The 18,231-nt window shown below is 38.6% G+C and overlaps 2 protein-coding genes across 2 annotated transcripts; one reads left to right on the plus strand and one right to left on the minus strand.

Moving 5' to 3' along the window:
• Positions 1-829: 829 nt before the first annotated feature.
• LOC107103891 (fat storage-inducing transmembrane protein 1-like) lies at positions 830-1,551 on the plus strand (the record flags this gene model as incomplete). Its single annotated transcript, XM_015403741.1, has 1 exon — positions 830-1,551. A coding segment is annotated over one exon (673 nt), but the record flags the coding sequence as incomplete, so codon positions are not given.
• Positions 1,538-9,857, minus strand: LOC107103890 (proteasome activator complex subunit 1-like). The gene is made up of 11 exons (XM_015403740.1): positions 9,615-9,857; positions 9,300-9,332; positions 9,151-9,213; positions 7,586-7,687; positions 6,953-7,016; positions 6,296-6,393; positions 6,103-6,171; positions 5,937-6,004; positions 2,875-2,929; positions 2,184-2,270; positions 1,538-1,785 (listed from the first exon to the last, which is right to left on the minus strand). Exons 1-11 carry the CDS (start codon positions 9,651-9,653, stop codon positions 1,705-1,707), a joined length of 759 nt encoding a protein of 252 aa, XP_015259226.1. The 5' UTR covers positions 9,654-9,857; the 3' UTR covers positions 1,538-1,704.
• Positions 9,858-18,231: the final 8,374 nt, after the last annotated feature.

Here is an 18,231-nt window from a genome sequence, read left to right on the forward strand (position 1 = left end):
CCTTTACTTAAGTAAAGATATGATAAATTATCACTACCTTACTTCCAAAAAACAAAAATAAGTAATTTCTTGAAATAAGCATGTTTGTCCTTCAACTGAGCATGTAAATAAGATGTTATGCCAAAGAAATTCATATTTGTAAGCTAATTAGATAATATTCATATGAAATAAGATAATGGTGTGTGTTATTTTAAAATCATCTTATTTTGTCAGTAAATTGTCTTGCCAACCTGTTTAAATCAAACAAAGACAAAATTAAATTTTTTAATTATTGTTGCCATGTCCAACCTTTAACTGTGACTTTCAGCTTCACCTACAATAGTTCATCCTAACAGCTGCAGATTTCATTCGGGCTAAAAGATGATTTTAGTTCAGGAGCTGCTTCCTTGACCCCTTTCACAGTTAAAAGTTAGGGTTAGGTGAAATGAAAGTGAAAGAAGTGAAATGTTCCTCATTGGGGACAGAAATTAATAGTTTATACCTAAACCTCCTGGACATGAAGGGGTGAACCATCATGTAAATATGTTTGAGGTCTCTTTATAATCTTGTGTGGATTATATAAATCCCATAAAACAATCAAACCTGAGAACTCAATTATCACTTTTAAAATTCATTTTAACTTCCTACCAACAATAATTACATTAAGAAAACTCAGTCAAACTTCCCACTGCTCATATAAAATTGCTTAATGATCTCGGTTTGGTGCTGAATCAGGTTTTTTAGATCGAACCAAAACAGATTTTTCTTTTAAAATCAACCCATTGATTTTTTTCAGGGTTTTGATCGATACCTTCTCCCCTAACGGTTCTGGTTCACCTCCCTCTTACAGGAAGTTCCTCAGGTCTACCTGGGGTTGGACCTTCGTCCTCACAGGCTCCTTCGTCGTGCTCCTCTCCTTCTCGGCCTGCCGCTCCATCTCCCTCACCCTTCGCCACCTCTCTCGGATGGCGCTCTCGGGCGTGCTGTGGTGGGGCTGTCGGCGCCTTGTGACCCTGCTGGAGGACGCGGCCGGGGCCTGCTACGAACCTCTGGCCCCTGTGCAGGACGGCCAGAGCTCCTCCACCCCCGCTCAGCCTCTGCTGCTCCTACATGAGGATCAAACCAAGGCCTCCTGCCTCAAAGCCAACATGACGTGGAGAGGCTATGAGGTTTCCCAGGAAACGCTCATCCTCTGCCTGTGCTGCCTGCTGATTGTGGAGGAGCTCTCCGTCTTTGGTCGTCACCTGGAACACGAGAAGCGTCTTCACAGGCCTCCTAGCGCTCCCCTGAGAGTCCTCTTCCTCCTGTGTGTGCTTCTGCTCTTTATCTGGATGGTCTTGCTTCTGTGCATGCTTGCATACTTCCCTGCATGGCCTTCTCAGCAGCTGGGAGGAGCTCTGGGCTACCTGGGGTGGAGGGGCCTTTATCAGGGATGGTACCGCCTGGCACCCAGTCACTGGTCCCCCGGTTTACCAGGAGACGGCCTTTTTAGCAGCACAGACTCTGATAAACACTCAAACTAGTTTAAGGGTTTTAAAATTAAACACAGCAGACTACGGAGATTCTTGTTGCTTTATTTTTGTAATCTGAAACAAAATGCATGCATCACTTGGAGAGAACAAGCTAATTTCTGTCAGGACATGTATTTTGGAACTTAATCAGTGTTATACAACAGTAGCAGTCGCTTGTTTTAAGATAAAAAAAAAAAGAAGCAAGTCGCCCGCCTCAGTAGATGAGAGCCTTCCCGTCTCCTCTGGGCTTTTTAATCTTGTCATAGTTCTTGTTAATGATGTCAAACAGCACCGCCTGCAGAGAGAGAGAGAAAGAATCGACATAACAGGATGAAATCACCCAGACATGAGACACAAGGAGCTGTGGTCAGGTCCAACAGTCCCTTTTATCACAGCCTCCTTTATCACCAGCATCAAACGCAGGAAGACAATGACCGAGGGGACGAGAAGCAAGGGTTAATGGACAGAACATGGAGGACTCATTAATCCAGCACGAGCGCAGCAATTAGTTTAATTGCCTCGCTATTAACAACAAATGGAAACCACTTCACCGCCGTCTCTCTGCTTGGACGCCATTTACATGCTGGACATCCCGTCCAAAACACAGCAGCTGGTGCTTCCTGTCTAATACATGTGATTTACAGCGTCCACTCAGCCTTTTTTAATCACACCGATAAGGTGGGGGGGTCTTACGTATGTGTAGCGGATGTCCAAGACCACCAGACGAAGCTCGGTGTACTGATACTGGTCCAGTTCATGTACCAGCTGTCTGTAGTCTCCCTGCAGCACAAAGAGGCGGTCAGGTTAGAATAAAAAAAGAAGAAAACAGTTGTGCATGCAGATGGAAGGGGTGCTGAAACAAAGCCTGATTTACAGCCATGTTCAGACATCTGAGGTAACAAAAAAAAAAAATGAATCTGAAAGGTGTTTTGTTTTATGGTATATTGTTTAAAGGTCAGCGTCTCTCAATCATCAACACCTTTTCCTGTTCGTTTGTCCCGTCAACGCATTCTTCCACCTGCAGCTCCCTGTTCCCTGCTCTTAATGTCCCGCCTGTCAGTTAAGCTGTAACTTTGCTTTAATATCTTCAACGTTCCTCCTGACCCGCCTGCTGTGTTCTCTGCTCCTCATGGTGCTGCTCAGAGGACTTCACAGAAAAATTGGATTCATGAGTAAGGGAGTAGATCAATGGGAAATCCACACCACGCTTTACAGATTTGTTAAAAAAAATAAATACAAAAGTTAAAACTACATATTTTCCAGTCATTTCTATCACATTTGGTCCTAAGGAAACAATAGGGTTTCTGGTTGGAACATGAAAGGATAGAAAACAAATCATGTGCTACTCTTAAAACCTTAATGATGCAGATAAACAGATACTGACCACATGGGGCTGTTTGGAGGCCTTGGCCACAGCATCGCCTCTCTCACTGTAATACCTGCCACAGCAAAGAACAGAGGATAATAAACTTTTACTCTTAAAAAAACAACAAAACATCTCTGATCTACATTTTGAGTGCAACATCTGCTTAACACAGAAGACTTCTATTTTGTATTATTTTCTACAACAACAGCTTTACGCTCCACTGGAGCTTATTTTTTAGTAGGTAAATTAGATAGTTTGCTAATGGAATTAGTATTTTTGCTCATAATTAGATAATATGCACTTGAAATAAGACAATGCAATTGTATCTACTTATTTTAAGTGTAAATAATCCTGTTGGGTTGACAAAATTTCTCTTTTTCCTCCTCAATTCAAGAACAAATGCACTTATTTTAAGAAAAAAAAAAAGACTTAAAGACACTTAAAGTGTCGAATCTCTGCTTTCAGAAGTGTAAGCGCTGCTAGTTACAAGAACCAGAATGCGCTTTATTAGCTCGCTTCATATAAACATATCAGGAAACTGACTTTGGACTGTGCAGCATTAAGATTGTGCTTATGAATTCAATAAAAAAAAAATAAAAAAAAGATTGTAGGGTTTAAAAAAAGTTTAATATTTAAAAACAGCTAAAAAGTTTAGAATGCTGCAGCATTTCCTGCATTTTTCACCAGCCGTACACAGGATGGACTAATTCACTCATCTCTTATTACAGAGAAACTGTTTCTAAACTACAGATATGAGGATTTAGTAGCAGTCTTTAATAATTAAACAAGTATTGGCTTATGGAGGGAGAAGAGTGCCACAATACATTAAATAATTAACTTATGAAATAATTATTTAAAGGTGCCGTACGACATTTTGGAAAAACGGTTCAAGCAAACTATATTTTAGTAAATACACAACCATGCCTCTCCCTTCAGACCACCCCTCGATACCATGCCTTCAAAATACATGACCGCACAAGCTGTCTGTCGAGGTGTTCGGATCAGATCGAGAACGAAACAAGCAGAGACCGAGTGCTCGTGACACGAGCTAACAAAAGCATAATGCTACGTTCACACCTAAAGCAGCAGAGGCAGCAAAAGCAGCTAGTTTACATGCAAAGTCAATGGTTGATGCGCAACACGGTGCAGCAAAAGGTCCCGCAGCTCATCTAGAGCAGCAGGAGCAGCGCGTCTCTGATCTGGGAACTGGCAGGGAGACAGGCAGCACTGATGATGCAGAGCGCCATGCTCACTCCTGTGAAACAGTCGAAATCTGCCGGCAAAATGTTCGCTTTTATCATCCTGGTGCCTGAAGTTTGGATTACGTACATGAAAACCGCCTTCCAGCCGCCGCGGCAAACTGCGAAGAGGCGATCAGGCCGCTGCTGAATGGGATTCCTAGTGACAACGCACCGCTGATGTACGGGGGTCTGATTTGAAGGCAGGATTGTAATCTGGATGAACTGACTGCACTGACCATGTTTTCAGGTGGACTTTCTCACTTCAAAATAAATTCAAACTACTTTTTACTCACTGATCACAGTAAATATAGCTGCCATTGTTACAGGCAAAGAAAGGATAGGGTAGCTCCGCCCACCGCACAGCTAGAGTAACAGAGATGCTTCAGCCGCGCATCAGAACTAAACTTGTACAAGCATAAAAAATGAAGCAGGACGCAATTTTTTCTTTTTTCTTTTTTGCTGCTCTTGTGAACGTAGCATAACAGTGGCTAGCTTCCAGCCATGTCCTGCACGAGCAGGACGCCACAAGGTCGATTCATTCATGTGTAAGGGTACACGCACAGGGGGGAGGGAGAAGACGACCATGATTGACGTGTCAGGAACCAATCGTGAACCACGGACCGCGTTTTGTGATTGGTGGACGTTACTCATTTAATTCTTACTGTAGCGGGGAGCATTTATTTTAGTTTCACTTCCAGACCTTCTCTTTCACTGCTTGCTGTGCGGCTGTGGGGAGATCTCTAAGCCACATGGTAAAAAAAATGTGTCAGAAAAGATCTCCTACTGCACATTTAATGTAAATTCATTTATAAAACTGAAAATAAGTATAGTTTATTTTCTGAATATATAATTACTCAAATTACTATATTAATTAAATTTGACGAAGTGAATCAATTATTATTTTATGTTCCTGTACTAAAGTGCTCCATGAGTTAATTTTAACTCTCACCCATTCATCATAGTGGGGGAGGCGGGACTAGGGCTGCTTCAGTTTGAATGGAAGTTGTAAGTTTGATGGGTGAAGTTGACAGTTAAAATAAGGTCATGAGCTACTGTGCAGAAGGATTAAAGAGATACCAAAATAAAATGCAAATGTTATTACATTTATATTTAAAAATAGCTAATGTCATAATTTAATAGATACATTTCTTAACAAGTGATTTTAATATTTAACAATTTATAAATAAATGGTACATTGAATTATTTAATGATATATCTATTTCATTAAACATTTACCCCTGTTTGTTTAATGCTGTATTAATTTAATTTTGTTCCCGTTAATCCTCCATACTAGCTTACTTTATCTAAATTCACCATTAAAAACTATGATAGGAAAAAAGGTCTAATATTCCATAAAATAAGACCTAAAAATTATTTATAATACTGAATGCAGCAGGTATTTATTTAGGTTTAAACAGTTCTACAATTAGAAGTTGGTATGTTTACCTTAGTTTTAGTTTTGGACTGTTATCTATTCAGCTATAATTTTTATTTTATACATTTGCTGAAGATTATATATCAAAATTAAAACAAAAGTAGTCTGAATACTCTTTTATAAAGTTGGCTATAGAGCATCAAACTGAGGCACTTCTATTTTAATCATGTTTATATCTGTGGATTTACAAACCTGAGTGTTTCTAAATGAAAGCTGAGGAAACAGAAATGCATCTAATTAGACACAGACAGAGTTCTTGTTGTGGTTTCTGTGCTTCGTCTGAAACGATAGCAGCTCCACACACGGAACTGACAGGAAAGAAAAAGCCCAGAGACAGAAAAGATCACATGGGATTCTTCTGATCACATGCCAAAACTAAAACCCGCCACACAGCTGGAGCTTACTTAGAAATCTGGGTCTGGAAGGCCTCGATCTTGGTGCGTGTGTTGGTCAGCAGCTCAAACACTTTCTCCTGTTAGACCAGATTTAACGTTTAAAACTCAGCGTCCACAGAACAAACCTACTTTAAGGTAAGATGGTGACTTCACCTTTCCATCATTAGTTACCAACCTGTACAGCCACTCCAAAGTTGTTACCATCCTCGATTCTGGGAATCTGAAGTTGGACCCACATGGAAACCTGACAGGGAAAGACAAATATGTCAAATCCCACCATAGGGCATCAATTAACACTTAAATATCATATAAAACATAGAAGGCAGCCACATAGTAAAGCTGTAAGAATAAAGGAAAAACAGACTGACTGTGTTCAGCTTCTCCTTCAGGGTCTGGATCTCAGGTTTGACCTCATTCAAAAGACTCTCCACTCTCTCGTTGCTGCAGATGGGACCACAAGGAGGCCCTGAGGGGCAGACGACCATTGAAGACTTAGAATTACACAGCTAACCTTTAGTGAAGCTACAATAGAGCCACCCATTCTCATCTCTTCATAACCTCAACCAGCAGTAAGCAGAGTCTTGGAAAAGTACCCATTTCCCCTTCACCACTTCCCTTCCAGTGGTCACGGTGATAAAATACACTCCTGATGTGCGTGATAAATCACTATTATCCGCTGCTTGTGGAGGAGCAGAACAAGAAGGTAATAACTAGATAATAAGTCACACTTCACTCTGAACACGTCAGAATCTGTTTGAGGCAGCATCATGCTGAGGGAATGCTCTTCCTTACTGACAGACAAGGAAGCTGGAGAAGTTAAATGCAACCAAATCTATGCTGGCAAATGGTCAGTCGGTGTCTGAGGTTGTGCAGTTTAATTTGAACACCATCTTGGTCTGTTTACACCCATGAAATAGAGTGAAAGCTGCAGCTGTGATATGAAAGAACATCTGAAATGGTTTGTTGGTTATGAACACTGAAACTGATAAAGCAGTGTTTTTTTTTCCTCTTGGGTTCCCGTTTACCTGATTCCTCCTCTTCCTTCTCCTTCTCGCCTTCCTTGTCCTTCTTCCCCTCCTTTGCTTCCTTCTGCAGCACAAGAAAATAAAGCCTCTTGTCAAATCTTTTTTTAATGGTGTGCTTACTCTTTTGTGGCTACTGAGCTAAATAAACTAGAGATACAGACAATATTTGTAGTACCTTTCATTTTTATTCACATATTTTAAGTAATGAAGACATCAGGTATGCTATTAGAAACTATTTTGATATTCCTGATGGAATGCAATATTCATTACAATCAGTGATGCTAATATTAGGAAGGCTTTTTTCTTTTTTTTTTGACGATCTTGATTGCTTCTGCCAAGACTTTAAAATGCCAAATTAAATGATGAAGAGGCATTATGCATCATCTAAAATAAAAAGCCCACACATCTTTTGAGAGGTTTTACACTGATTAGTTTCCATGGTAATCAAGGACTCCTTTTAAAGCTAAAGAAAAAGTGTGGAAGATTTCAATCAGAAAGTTATATTCCAAAGATGTTTAAGGGTGAGATACATTTAACAAAAAAAGTATTGAATATAGGGGATTTCAGCCAGCCTGCTTTTTTGTTGAATCAATTATTTTGGTTCTGATTATCAGCTGGAGGGTAAGGACTGACCTCCTCCTTCTTCTTGCGTTTGGCCTCCTCCTTTGCAGGATCTGGTATTGGGATGTCCAGAGGAGCCTTCAGGGATGCAAGGTCATCACAGCTAAAAGATGTCTGACAAAAAAAATTGATAAAGTGAAAAATAAAAAGCAACACAGAACAGTGATTATTGCAGAATAAACATGAAATATTTTAATATTTATATTTGACAGATAACCGCTGATATATGATTGGCTGAATTTAGGTGTTCAAGCTGACGTATAACTAAGGATACGTTCACACTGCAGGCCTTGATGCTCTATTCTGATTTTTTTGCGAAATCCGTTTTTTTTGCGTTAATGTTCACATTTCAAAATATATGCGACTTGTATGTGATCTCCTGTGTGAACTGCATTCATACAGCCTATGTGTTCCGCATGCGCAGCAGAGGACGCAATGACGTCACAAGTAAGCGTGCTCTGTGTTTACAGAAGTAAACATGGATGTAGTGGTGGAGCGCTTCTAGCGATCTTTCCAAACCCTAAAACCTAAATCTTTTCAAGATGGTTAAATATGAATACTGCTCTCAGCATCATCGTCCGCGATGGTGTTTGCTTTGCTTGCCGCTTCTGTGTAGCAAGACGCAGAATAGTGACCTTTGTCGGTTACTAATGGCGTTTAGGTCAGATGAATGCGAGCTGATCGTTCAGACGCAGGTCGCATTTGAAAAGATCAGATTCGTATCGGATTCAGAACCACATAGCCAGATGGCCTGGAAAAAATCGGATCTGTGTTGTTCAGACTGACATGAAAAGATCAGATCGAGGTTGCAAGTGGGCAAAAAAAAAAAAATCGGATTTGGGTAACTTCAGGCTGCGGTGTTAACGTAGCCTAACCGTCCTGCATAAGATGATGGAAAAAAAAAAAAACAATAGTTTTTAAGACAGGATATTATTTCTTTTAAATAGAGCAAAGCTCTCGATTTACCGGTCGATCTACATTCGTAGCCTCATCTATGGTCATGAGCTTTGGGTCATGACTGAAAAAATGAGATCCCGGATACAAGCGGCTGAAAGGAGTTTTCCCCATAGTGTGTCTGGGCTCTCCCTTAAAAATAGGGTGAGGAGCTCAGAGAAGAGCCGCTGCTCCTCCACATCGAGAGGAGCCATTTGAGGTGGCTCGGGCATCTAATTAGGATGCCTCCTGGACGTCTCCCTGGTGAGGTGTTCCAGGCACGTCCCACCGGGAGGAGGCCCAGGGGGAGACCCAGGACACGCTGGAGGAACTATGTTTCTTAGCTGGCCTGGGAGCGCCTTAGGATTCACCCGGAAGAGCTGGCCAAAGTGGCTGGGGAGAGGAACGTCTGGGCCTCCCTACTGAAGCTGCTACCCCCGCGACCCGAACCCGGATAATAGGAAGAAGATGGATGGATAGAAATTTTCTAACTTTTGGGACAATATGGTTTGATAAAGAGTACATTTATATACATGTTTAACCAGAATGATTTGACATTTAAATATGATTTTCCTACGACTTTAGGACATTTGTGATCAGAAAAAAAAAAGGTTTAATTAAATTATCCATTAATGCCATCATACTTTCAAGAGCATCTCCAACTGTTCAATCTTCTCTGGGAAGAATTTGGAAAGCAGCTGCTCTGCCTGTCAAAATAACAAAAACAACACAAAACAATTAAAATCACTGAAAAAGTTCAAATATTTTTGGAAATTAAAAAACAAAACATTACCTCCTTGGTGAGCTTTTGGCAGAATTCATCCACCTGCAACAAAAAATATTTTTAAAAACATTTTAGAGCATTTTTAAAAAGGCAATCTGCAGTCAGCTCGGATCATATTCCCCAAAGCAGAACTACAGGCCGTGATGCTAACCTGAGCCCCGTCACCTCACCTGACCCCCGCAGCCCCAATGTCCGCCTCCATTAAACCTGCCCCCCCCTCCTACTCCACCTGTTAGCATCGCCATCACACTGTCCAGGTGTTTTAAAGGGACAGCGTCTTAAAAAAGCCTCTGTTTAACGTGTCAAGCTAGCTGAGGAGCTCACCTGTTTCTTCGACTCGAGCTGAATACCCAGAGAAGTCATGTCCGCCCAGAAAAAAAGACAACTTATTTAAGCGGGCGTATAAAAGTATATCAGCTTTGACAAAAGCGTTTGAAAAATTGGAAAATATTCGTTTTTTTCTCCGTGTAACTCGACGCCGTGCAGAACAAGGAAAGTGCTCGGAGTTACTCAGCATAAAAAGCGAAAATGAAAGCAGAACGCCTTTTGTGACAGCGCCGTACTTTCCCAACTTCGCTGTGTGATGTTGCGGTGCATTGTGGGAATTGTAGTTTTAAGCGACTCAGTCTCTGCTCTCTTCATAAGTGGCCCTTACGGAAAAAGCTATTAGAAAATACTGCCGGGGGCGGATTTAGGAAATTTGGGGCTCTAGGCAAAGACCGGTATGGGATCCTTTGCAATGGGAAGACAACACATAAAACAGACCCATTATTCAATTTGATTCAGTTTATTTATATAGCGCCAATTCACAACACTTATCATCTCAAGGCACTTTGCAGTTCACCAGATCATACAGTTAAATTGATTGAAAGTTTTCTATCTAAGGAAAACCAGTTGATTGCATTGACTCGGATACAATCCCTCACACAACGCATGCCTGTAGCGACAGTGGAGAGGAAAAACTCCCTTTAACAGTAAGAAACCTCCAGCAGAACCAGACTCAGTGTGAATGGCCATCTTCCGAGGCCGACTGGGGTTCAAGGAGACAGAAGCAGAGATACAAAAAGCAGCTGTAAAAGTTGGCCCCGTCCAGGAAACACACAGCCAGGCAGACGAGCTCTGAGCCCTTTCCCATGTCAGAGGATGAAGAGAGCACATCCAGTTAGTCACAGTCAGAGAAACAGGACTACACTGGAAAACAGGCCGATCTCCAGCATCTATAAACAAAGGTGTTGATGGCAGCAGCACAGCTGATATTTCTCTCCAGGATGGTGTCACAGCCAAACAGGAACAGATGAGGTGAAGCTACTATGAGAAAAAGCAGAGAGAGCAGAATGTTAGAGATTAAACTAAGAGATTCTGCAGAGTGGGAGAAGAGGGACAGAATGAAGCAGAAGGATGAAATAGGGGTCCCTATGTCCTCCAGCAGTCTAAGCCTATAGCAGCATAACTATAGAGATAGCTCAGGATAACCTGAGCCACTCTTAACTAAAAGCTTTATCAAAAGGGAAAGTTTGAAGCCTACCCTTAAAAGTAAACAGGATGTCTGCCTCACAGACTAAAACTGGTAGTTGGTTCCACAGGAGAGGAGCCTGATGACTAAAAGATCTGCCTCCCATTCTACTTTTAGAAATTCTAGGAACCACTAGTAAACCTGCAGATTGAGAGCAAAAATCTTTATCTATTATACAGATACAGATTTTTTTTTCAGAATAGACATACATTATTTGTCTGTGTTTTTTCCCTCTCTTCCTGTCCCTTTTCTTGTTGTTTTCCTCTATGTTTTGTACACAGTTGACTCTCAAAAGAGTGAAAGCACAAAGCTCAGTTAGCTGATTGCTCCTTCCTCTGTTTCCAAAAACGTGACAGCAAAAGTAAATAACACATTCCTTCTTTTCACTATAGACAAGCGTGATCTGCTTATCTGTTCTCCATTTTCATTTGTATAGAATAAAAGCTGCATGAATCATGACAGCAGAAAAGATAGAGGAGAGCAGGAGGCGGGGTTACAAATCTACTTGCTCTGGAGAGCAGAGTTCGCTGCTTTTATTTGTTGTCGACAAAGTCTCCAGTAGCAGAAAATTGTCACTAGATTTGGTGCTAAGCACTTTTTTGTAATAAAAGTGCCATAGGGGTCTGAAAAGTCGCTAAATATAGCGACAAAAGCTCTAAGTTGGCAACACCTTCTCTTCATATCATTTGTTTTCAAATGGTTTGCTGCTGTTTGTATTATAAGCACTCTAATGGTATTTTAACGAAAACATTATAAATCTGCACAATAAGTAAGAGCTGTATTAACCATACATGTAAAACGAGTTTATGGGAACTTGGGGCCCTAGGCAACTGCCTAGTTTGGCCTAATGGTAAATCCACCCTTGCTTACAGCCGAATCCACTAATAAAATTAGACTTTTAAATTAAAAAATCTATAATCGTTGCCAAAACACAAAAGACATCCCTGTAAATTTAAACTTCATGATGTAATTACCACAACAATGTAATCAATACGTGTATATTACATGTACATCAGTTTAGCCCTTTTGGCACATCCGTATTATTATGCTCCATAAAAACATAAATTTTCTTGTGATAGATTTGTATAATATGTTATATTAAATGATTTAGAGGCTTCAGATGCTTACAGATGCTATGAAACCATAAGTGTGTATCAAAGTGATGAATTTATCTTTATTTTAAGTCCCTCTGAAAATTAGAACATCATCGTTGTTTGATGCTGTAGCGAACATATTGTTTACATTGGGACCGGTCTAACTAGGGAGTACCAACATGGCTGCGTCACTTCAACCCTGTACTACCAATGGGCAATCAGCAATCCAGTGAATAAATAGAGCTCAGTGGGTTCAACAGGTAATTGTTTTATAGTTAGTAAAGTAAGTTCTGCCTGCTTCCACTGGGTGTCGCTGTTGCTTTCTGAAGACATCTGTGACACACAGTGAACATGTAAACATTAACAGTCCTTGAGCAAACACATGAAAATCATTGTGTTTGCTCTGTCTCGGGCCACCATTAAATCTACGTCTGTTTCCAGTCTAGTTGAGCCAGCTTGTACATTATTATCGTTACGATAATATGAGATAGTGGGATGTATTTTTAAAGATATATAAGCACAAATCTCCCTTGATGTCAGATTTAAACCATGGCTGCAATATGTCAGCAAAACTTTCTACTAAAACCAGAGTTTGTGGATGAACAGAGTTGAGTGGTTCTGCTGACGTGCCTCGTCCTTCACACTGTCTCTTTCATCAGAACGTCTGTGGGTATAGTTGTTGTTAATCTGCTCAGGTCAAAGCGTAAAACAAATAAAAGCTCAAAGGGGACGGAGCCCCCCTTAAAAGGATCCTGCTTATTTGCAGAGCTGCTATGTATAAATTAATCAAGAGACTAGATGAATTACCCTTGTCAGACCGTTGTTCTGTGTGACAGGCTGCAGTTAATCCACTCTGATTTCTGCTGATAAACTTTAACACTCAGGAATCATGTAATTCATGGCTGGATCCAAAGAGCAAAGGCTGAACTTGTTTGCACTGAAAACACTTCATGTTGTTGACTTATTTTGACTGGGTGAGTGATTAAAAGCTCGCACAGTTCTGTTCGGTTAAGAGGGAAAGTTGGGAAACGGTCTGGACAAAGTTCATCTATCTTTAAACAAAAAGTGGGGCATAGAGAGAGGAGGTACATGGGGAACCTTTGGACTTGTTTCTCCCTGGTTAACTGCGTCAGCTTTGACCCATTGCAGCCATCTATATTTACATATATTAACTGAACGCACATGAAGTCTTGTTCCTTTTACATCCTTCTGTTTGTGAATTCTAAATGTCTGTATTTCTTTGGGATTGTTTTTCTTTTTAATTCACATTTCTCATTAAAAATGTTTCTATTTAATGTTGTCTTTTTGAAATCTTCTCTAAAACAATTGTAACGTTACTTCATAGATTGAATTTTAAAAACGTTCACCCTGCTTATCGAAAACCTCAAGCTTTTTTGAATGGATACATACATTTTTGTGCCAAATCCCAGATTCTCAATTGGATTTAGCTCTGGACTTTGATTGGGCCATTCTAACACATTCAATATTTAATTACTGTTCTCATTGGAAGGCAAAGTTCTACCCTTTTCTCGCCTATTTTTCAGATTCTAACTTGCCATCTCCATCATCTTATCCCATCTGACCAATATTACAGCCCATGGCAATGAAAATGATGCCCTCAGCATTATGCCGCCATCATTTTACAGTAGGGAATAATTAGCTCAGTGTGATTTGATGTGTTAGTTTTCTACCTCCTTTTGCATTTAGTATTTACTTAAAAAACTTCTATTTTGGTCTCATCTCACCAGAAACCTATTTTCCAATATCTGCTGTGTCCCCTACTATGCTTATAATAATCTGCAAATGGAATTTCTAATGGTCTTCTTTCAAAATAGCTTAAAGCACTTCAATAAGAAGTCATATTTGCTTTATGCATGCATGATAAACTGTCACCTGAGCCCCAGGATTTCTGCTGCTCATCCAGATTTTGACAGCCATCTTGGTTACTTTTCGGATTGTTACTCTATTTGGGAAACCCTCCAGTTTTGGATGATGGATTTAACATTGTTCTGAGAAATGTTCAAAAATAGTCATTTTTCCCTATCTTTTCTGCAACTTTACTACTTTCCTTTCTCCCTGTTCCTCCCAGTTTCTTCACCACTATTCTCTAACAAATCTATGATACTTTCACAGAACGCTGGGATTTCTGCTAAGATTACCCTGAAAACAGGTGGATTCTATTGAATAAATAGACAATTTGTTGCATATGATTTAATTTATCTGCATTAACGTACGGGGGCTGAATACATTGTGCACGCCACATCTTTAAAGCGATTTTAAATGCATGATAGTTTTTTTTGTTAACAATTTTGCATAACTTCAGGTTGGTGATTCTTTTCAAATATATTAATAGTGTGGTTAAACCATGACAAACTGCAAAGGTTGAGGAGATATGAATGTCTTTGGGATTGACCGGAAATAAACCCATCATCATGACGTTGTTAAAGCTTATCTACTTGTTAAACTCTCCCTTATCTAAATCATCCTTTCAATCTTCCATTTACATTGTAAATGCTTTACAGGGTCCTTTTCTTTCAGGCCTTTAAACTGTTGTAGTGGAATTTGTGCTTTTCCGCTGCAAGCGGAGCCAGGTCTCCATACTGCATGTTAAGAGTCATTTTATATCCATTAGCTTTCCAAAAATCGTATTTTTCCACAAAGTATCTTTGCTTTGAAATACTTTTGTGTTTTTGTGTTTGTCTCAAATCAACTGTGGCTCCATAATTATGGTTTTAGCAACTTTTCCCACACATGGAGGTTGGACAATGTGTTTGCAACATGTAGAAAAATTAGGCATGGACTTTTCTGCAAAACATTTGCAGGATCTACTGTAGTGTTTTCACAGATGGAAACATTTGGGACTGCTGTTGTTGTTAGAACACACAGGGCTCCGATACTGGAGTAAAAATGTTTTTTCAAATTAACTTTGTTCATAAGCTGAAGACATATTTGATATGACAAAGATAAAAACAACAGAAAATAAATGTCCCTTGAAATTTTACTGGTGAAAGCCATACTTTCTTGTTGGGTTTGCCTTTTAAACTTCTTACCTTGCATAGCTCAAATTATATTGAACCGTTCTATTTCATCCTACATTCATGTCACCAGCTGAGATAACGATGTTAAAAAGGAAGCCTAAATCATACTGATTGCCATAACAGAAAGGTAAATCAGGCTGCAATGTTTTCGTAGACTTTTAACTGGGCTACCTGACATTACTTTTGATTTGATTACAATCATATTGAGCTCATTTTATTTATATAGCACCAATTCACATGTCATCTCAAGGCACTTTATAGAGAGATTTCAACCAGATAATACAGTCAAACTGATTAAAAGTTCTCCATCTAAGGGAAACCAGCTGATTGCATCGACTAATTGACTCGAAGGCAATCCCTCACACCAAGTATGCTTGAAGCAACAGTGGAGAGGAAAACTCCTTTTTAACAGGAAGAAACTTCCAGCAGAACCAGCATCAGTGTAAGCGGCCATCTGCTGAGGCCGACTGGGGTTCAAGGAGATAGAAGCAGAGATACAAAAGGCACACTTCAGATTAACATTTATCAGCATAGTCTTGCATAGCGCCACACTTAATCAAGTTAAATTTTGGAATATAGCATTTAAAATGCCCAGAACATATAATAACTTATAAAGATGTCCATTTGACTAACAAGCTCATGTATGTGCAGCAACCCCAGTGATGGTCTCCCTCAGAGGAGGGCAGGACTTTGTTATTACTAGAAAAGAGCTTGATTAACATTACCGTACAAGTATATGAGAGTGAATCTAACAGCTTGTATAGTCAAGAAATGATTTTCAAATGAGCTGTTTCCACAGTGGGAAAAACAAAGTGACTCTTGGCCAAAGAACATGAAGCACAGATTAAAATGAAGCTTGATGTAAATGAATGGAAAAGCAAATATTTCTCTGCAGATCTTTTCTCCTTCCTATTCTTTGGAACACAGTTATATAAAAAGAAAATAGTCTGACACAAAAAAGGAGTCCTGACCATATTGCTATGTGGTTCTATCCTTTATGGGCATTCTCTCAGTTCTACACCGCTCTGTTTTAAATAAAGTCATGTGTCCACTGAGAGAAACTTCTTCCAACAGTCAAGCAGACCACATTACCAATGATTATCACAGAGGTAACAAAATGCGAATAATTACAATCATCTGTCCAGGTTTGCCAGTTTCTTACTTTGGATGAGGGATACCAGCAAAATCCACAACTCACTAAATTTGGCTACAAAACAAGATCATTTTTTCTTATTTATATTTTTCTATAACTGCCTTTTTGTAGTGAAGTAAATGTGACTTTTCTTTGATTTCATTTTGAACAAATAAGTCTTTATTTACTAATTAATTAAATTAACTAATTTTGTCTATATGGTTTTGTTAATCTGAATAAAGTCATTATGAGTCTCTCTGTATCAGTTTATAAAGTAACCATCTTCATTGCACGTCCACATGACATTTATGTAATCTGGAGATACATAAATGAACTGAATTCAATTGAAATTCTGGAACTGTAGAACGGAAACTTGCCAGATCTTAATATCAGCAACCTGTGGTCAACCCTTAAAACACAAAAACACAAGGCAAAAAACAGCAATTCCCTTGAAGCCCTAATAAGAAAAGAGTAGGTCAACAATAGCTGGTTCAGTCCAGAAATTAATGGCAAGCATGTCAGGATGAGCTGCATGAAGAAGAGCCAACACTGAACAACTGACAGACTAATTCCTAATAAATACTCTCAAAAATGCCATAAACACAACAAGACTTGGGTCCATTATCATACTGGTCATGGAAAGAAAGGTAGCTATATCAAATAACAGCTGTTTTGCTGTTTAATTCATTCAAATAAATCAGAATGCCTTATAACACATTACTTTGTGTCATGTTACAATTTCCAGAGAAAATTTACATTAATTAAAATGCAATTCAAGAAGTAGATGAATTAAATAACCAGGAGGTTGTCTTGGACTCCGATTTCAAATTTGAAGTGATGTATTACTATGAAAGCTAAGGAACAAAGCAGACGGGTCAGGGATACATTTACACAGGTTCAAAGCAGGGTAAGGTTATAAAACAACATCCAAAGATTTAAATATGTCATATAGCCCTGTTTAATTCATAATCTGAAATTAAAAGGTTTATTCATACACTCCACAAATGTAGCTTTCTTGATTTAAAGGTGAGAAGAAAGGCGTTGTAAAAAGATAGACATATAAAGCAATAATAACAGTCTACATTGGTTAAGAAGGGGCATAAAAAAATGTGGTAAAGGGGCTCTGGTCAGATGAGACCAAAACTGAACTTTTAGGTCAACATAAACAAACTAACAATGCAAACTGTTCTAAACACAACAGCCTTGTGTTAAAAGTTGGGGGTGAAAGCATTGCCCGCAGAGTCTGGATTCTTAAAAGGAAACCATATCAAAATGTTATATGTTCAGCGTTAATATATAACACGCAGACAAATATTACTGTAAAAACACAAAAAAGTGTGTTAGGGGACGCAAGATGAAATAGTAAAAAAGGAAAGAAAACTAAAAAAAACACCTTGAAATATAAAACAACCAGAGAGTAAAAAATGTAATAAAAAGTTCTTTGAGGATTTTAAGCATTTGTGAAAGAAAATGAATATGAAGACTTTGTTTTCTTCATTAAGGGTGGATATAATAGGCTATTAAGAAAACAAATAGAGCTAAAGCACTGCAACAACAGAAAAATAAATAATTAGGGTTGCAATAACAAAAGACTAAGGGAAAATACTTTCCATCAGCACAAAAACACATAACCTGAGTTTTGGGGGTAGTTTGTAAATACATTGTAGAGATTTTTTTACCTAAAGACCTAAAGTCTCGTGAATCTACATTGTTATAATGACTTAAGACCAAAACCATTTTAACCAAAGTTTTAAAAGCAAAACCTTTATTCACAATTGATGATTATTCACTATTTTGTGTGGAAATTAATAATGGACAGCTAAAATAAACTAAATACGCTGGAGCAGGACATGCATTTGAGTTTAGAAAGTATTTCAGAAACAAGAAATGAGAAGAAGTGTAATTTGCATCCACATGTTCTGTTATAAAAACTGTGACATTTAATCCAAATGACAAGACTAAAAACTATATATATATATATATATATATAAAACAAAAAAAAAATATATATATATGTTGCATATATTTATTTATATTTATATATATATTTATACAGTAATAAACATATATATAAATAAATATATATTTATAATTATATCAATATATATATAATAAATATATATTTATTTATATATACATATATATATTTATACAGTAATAAACA

Source organism: Cyprinodon variegatus, unplaced genomic scaffold (genome assembly GCF_000732505.1).
Source record: "Cyprinodon variegatus isolate N-32 unplaced genomic scaffold, C_variegatus-1.0 Scaffold1555, whole genome shotgun sequence".
In the NCBI taxonomy this organism is placed as follows: domain Eukaryota; kingdom Metazoa; phylum Chordata; class Actinopteri; order Cyprinodontiformes; family Cyprinodontidae; genus Cyprinodon; species Cyprinodon variegatus.

Coding starts and splice junctions, on each gene's coding strand:
- LOC107103890 (XM_015403740.1), bottom strand. CDS start 9,653: ATGACTTCTCTGGGTATTCAGCTCGAGTCGAAGAAACAG. Junction 6,394..6,952: donor GAAGGAAGAGGAGGAATCAG/GTAAACGGGAAC, acceptor TCTGCCCCTCAG/GGCCTCCTTGTGGTCCCATC. Junction 2,930..5,936: donor TTCCAGACCCAGATTTCTAA/GTAAGCTCCAGC, acceptor TTGCTGTGGCAG/GTATTACAGTGAGAGAGGCG.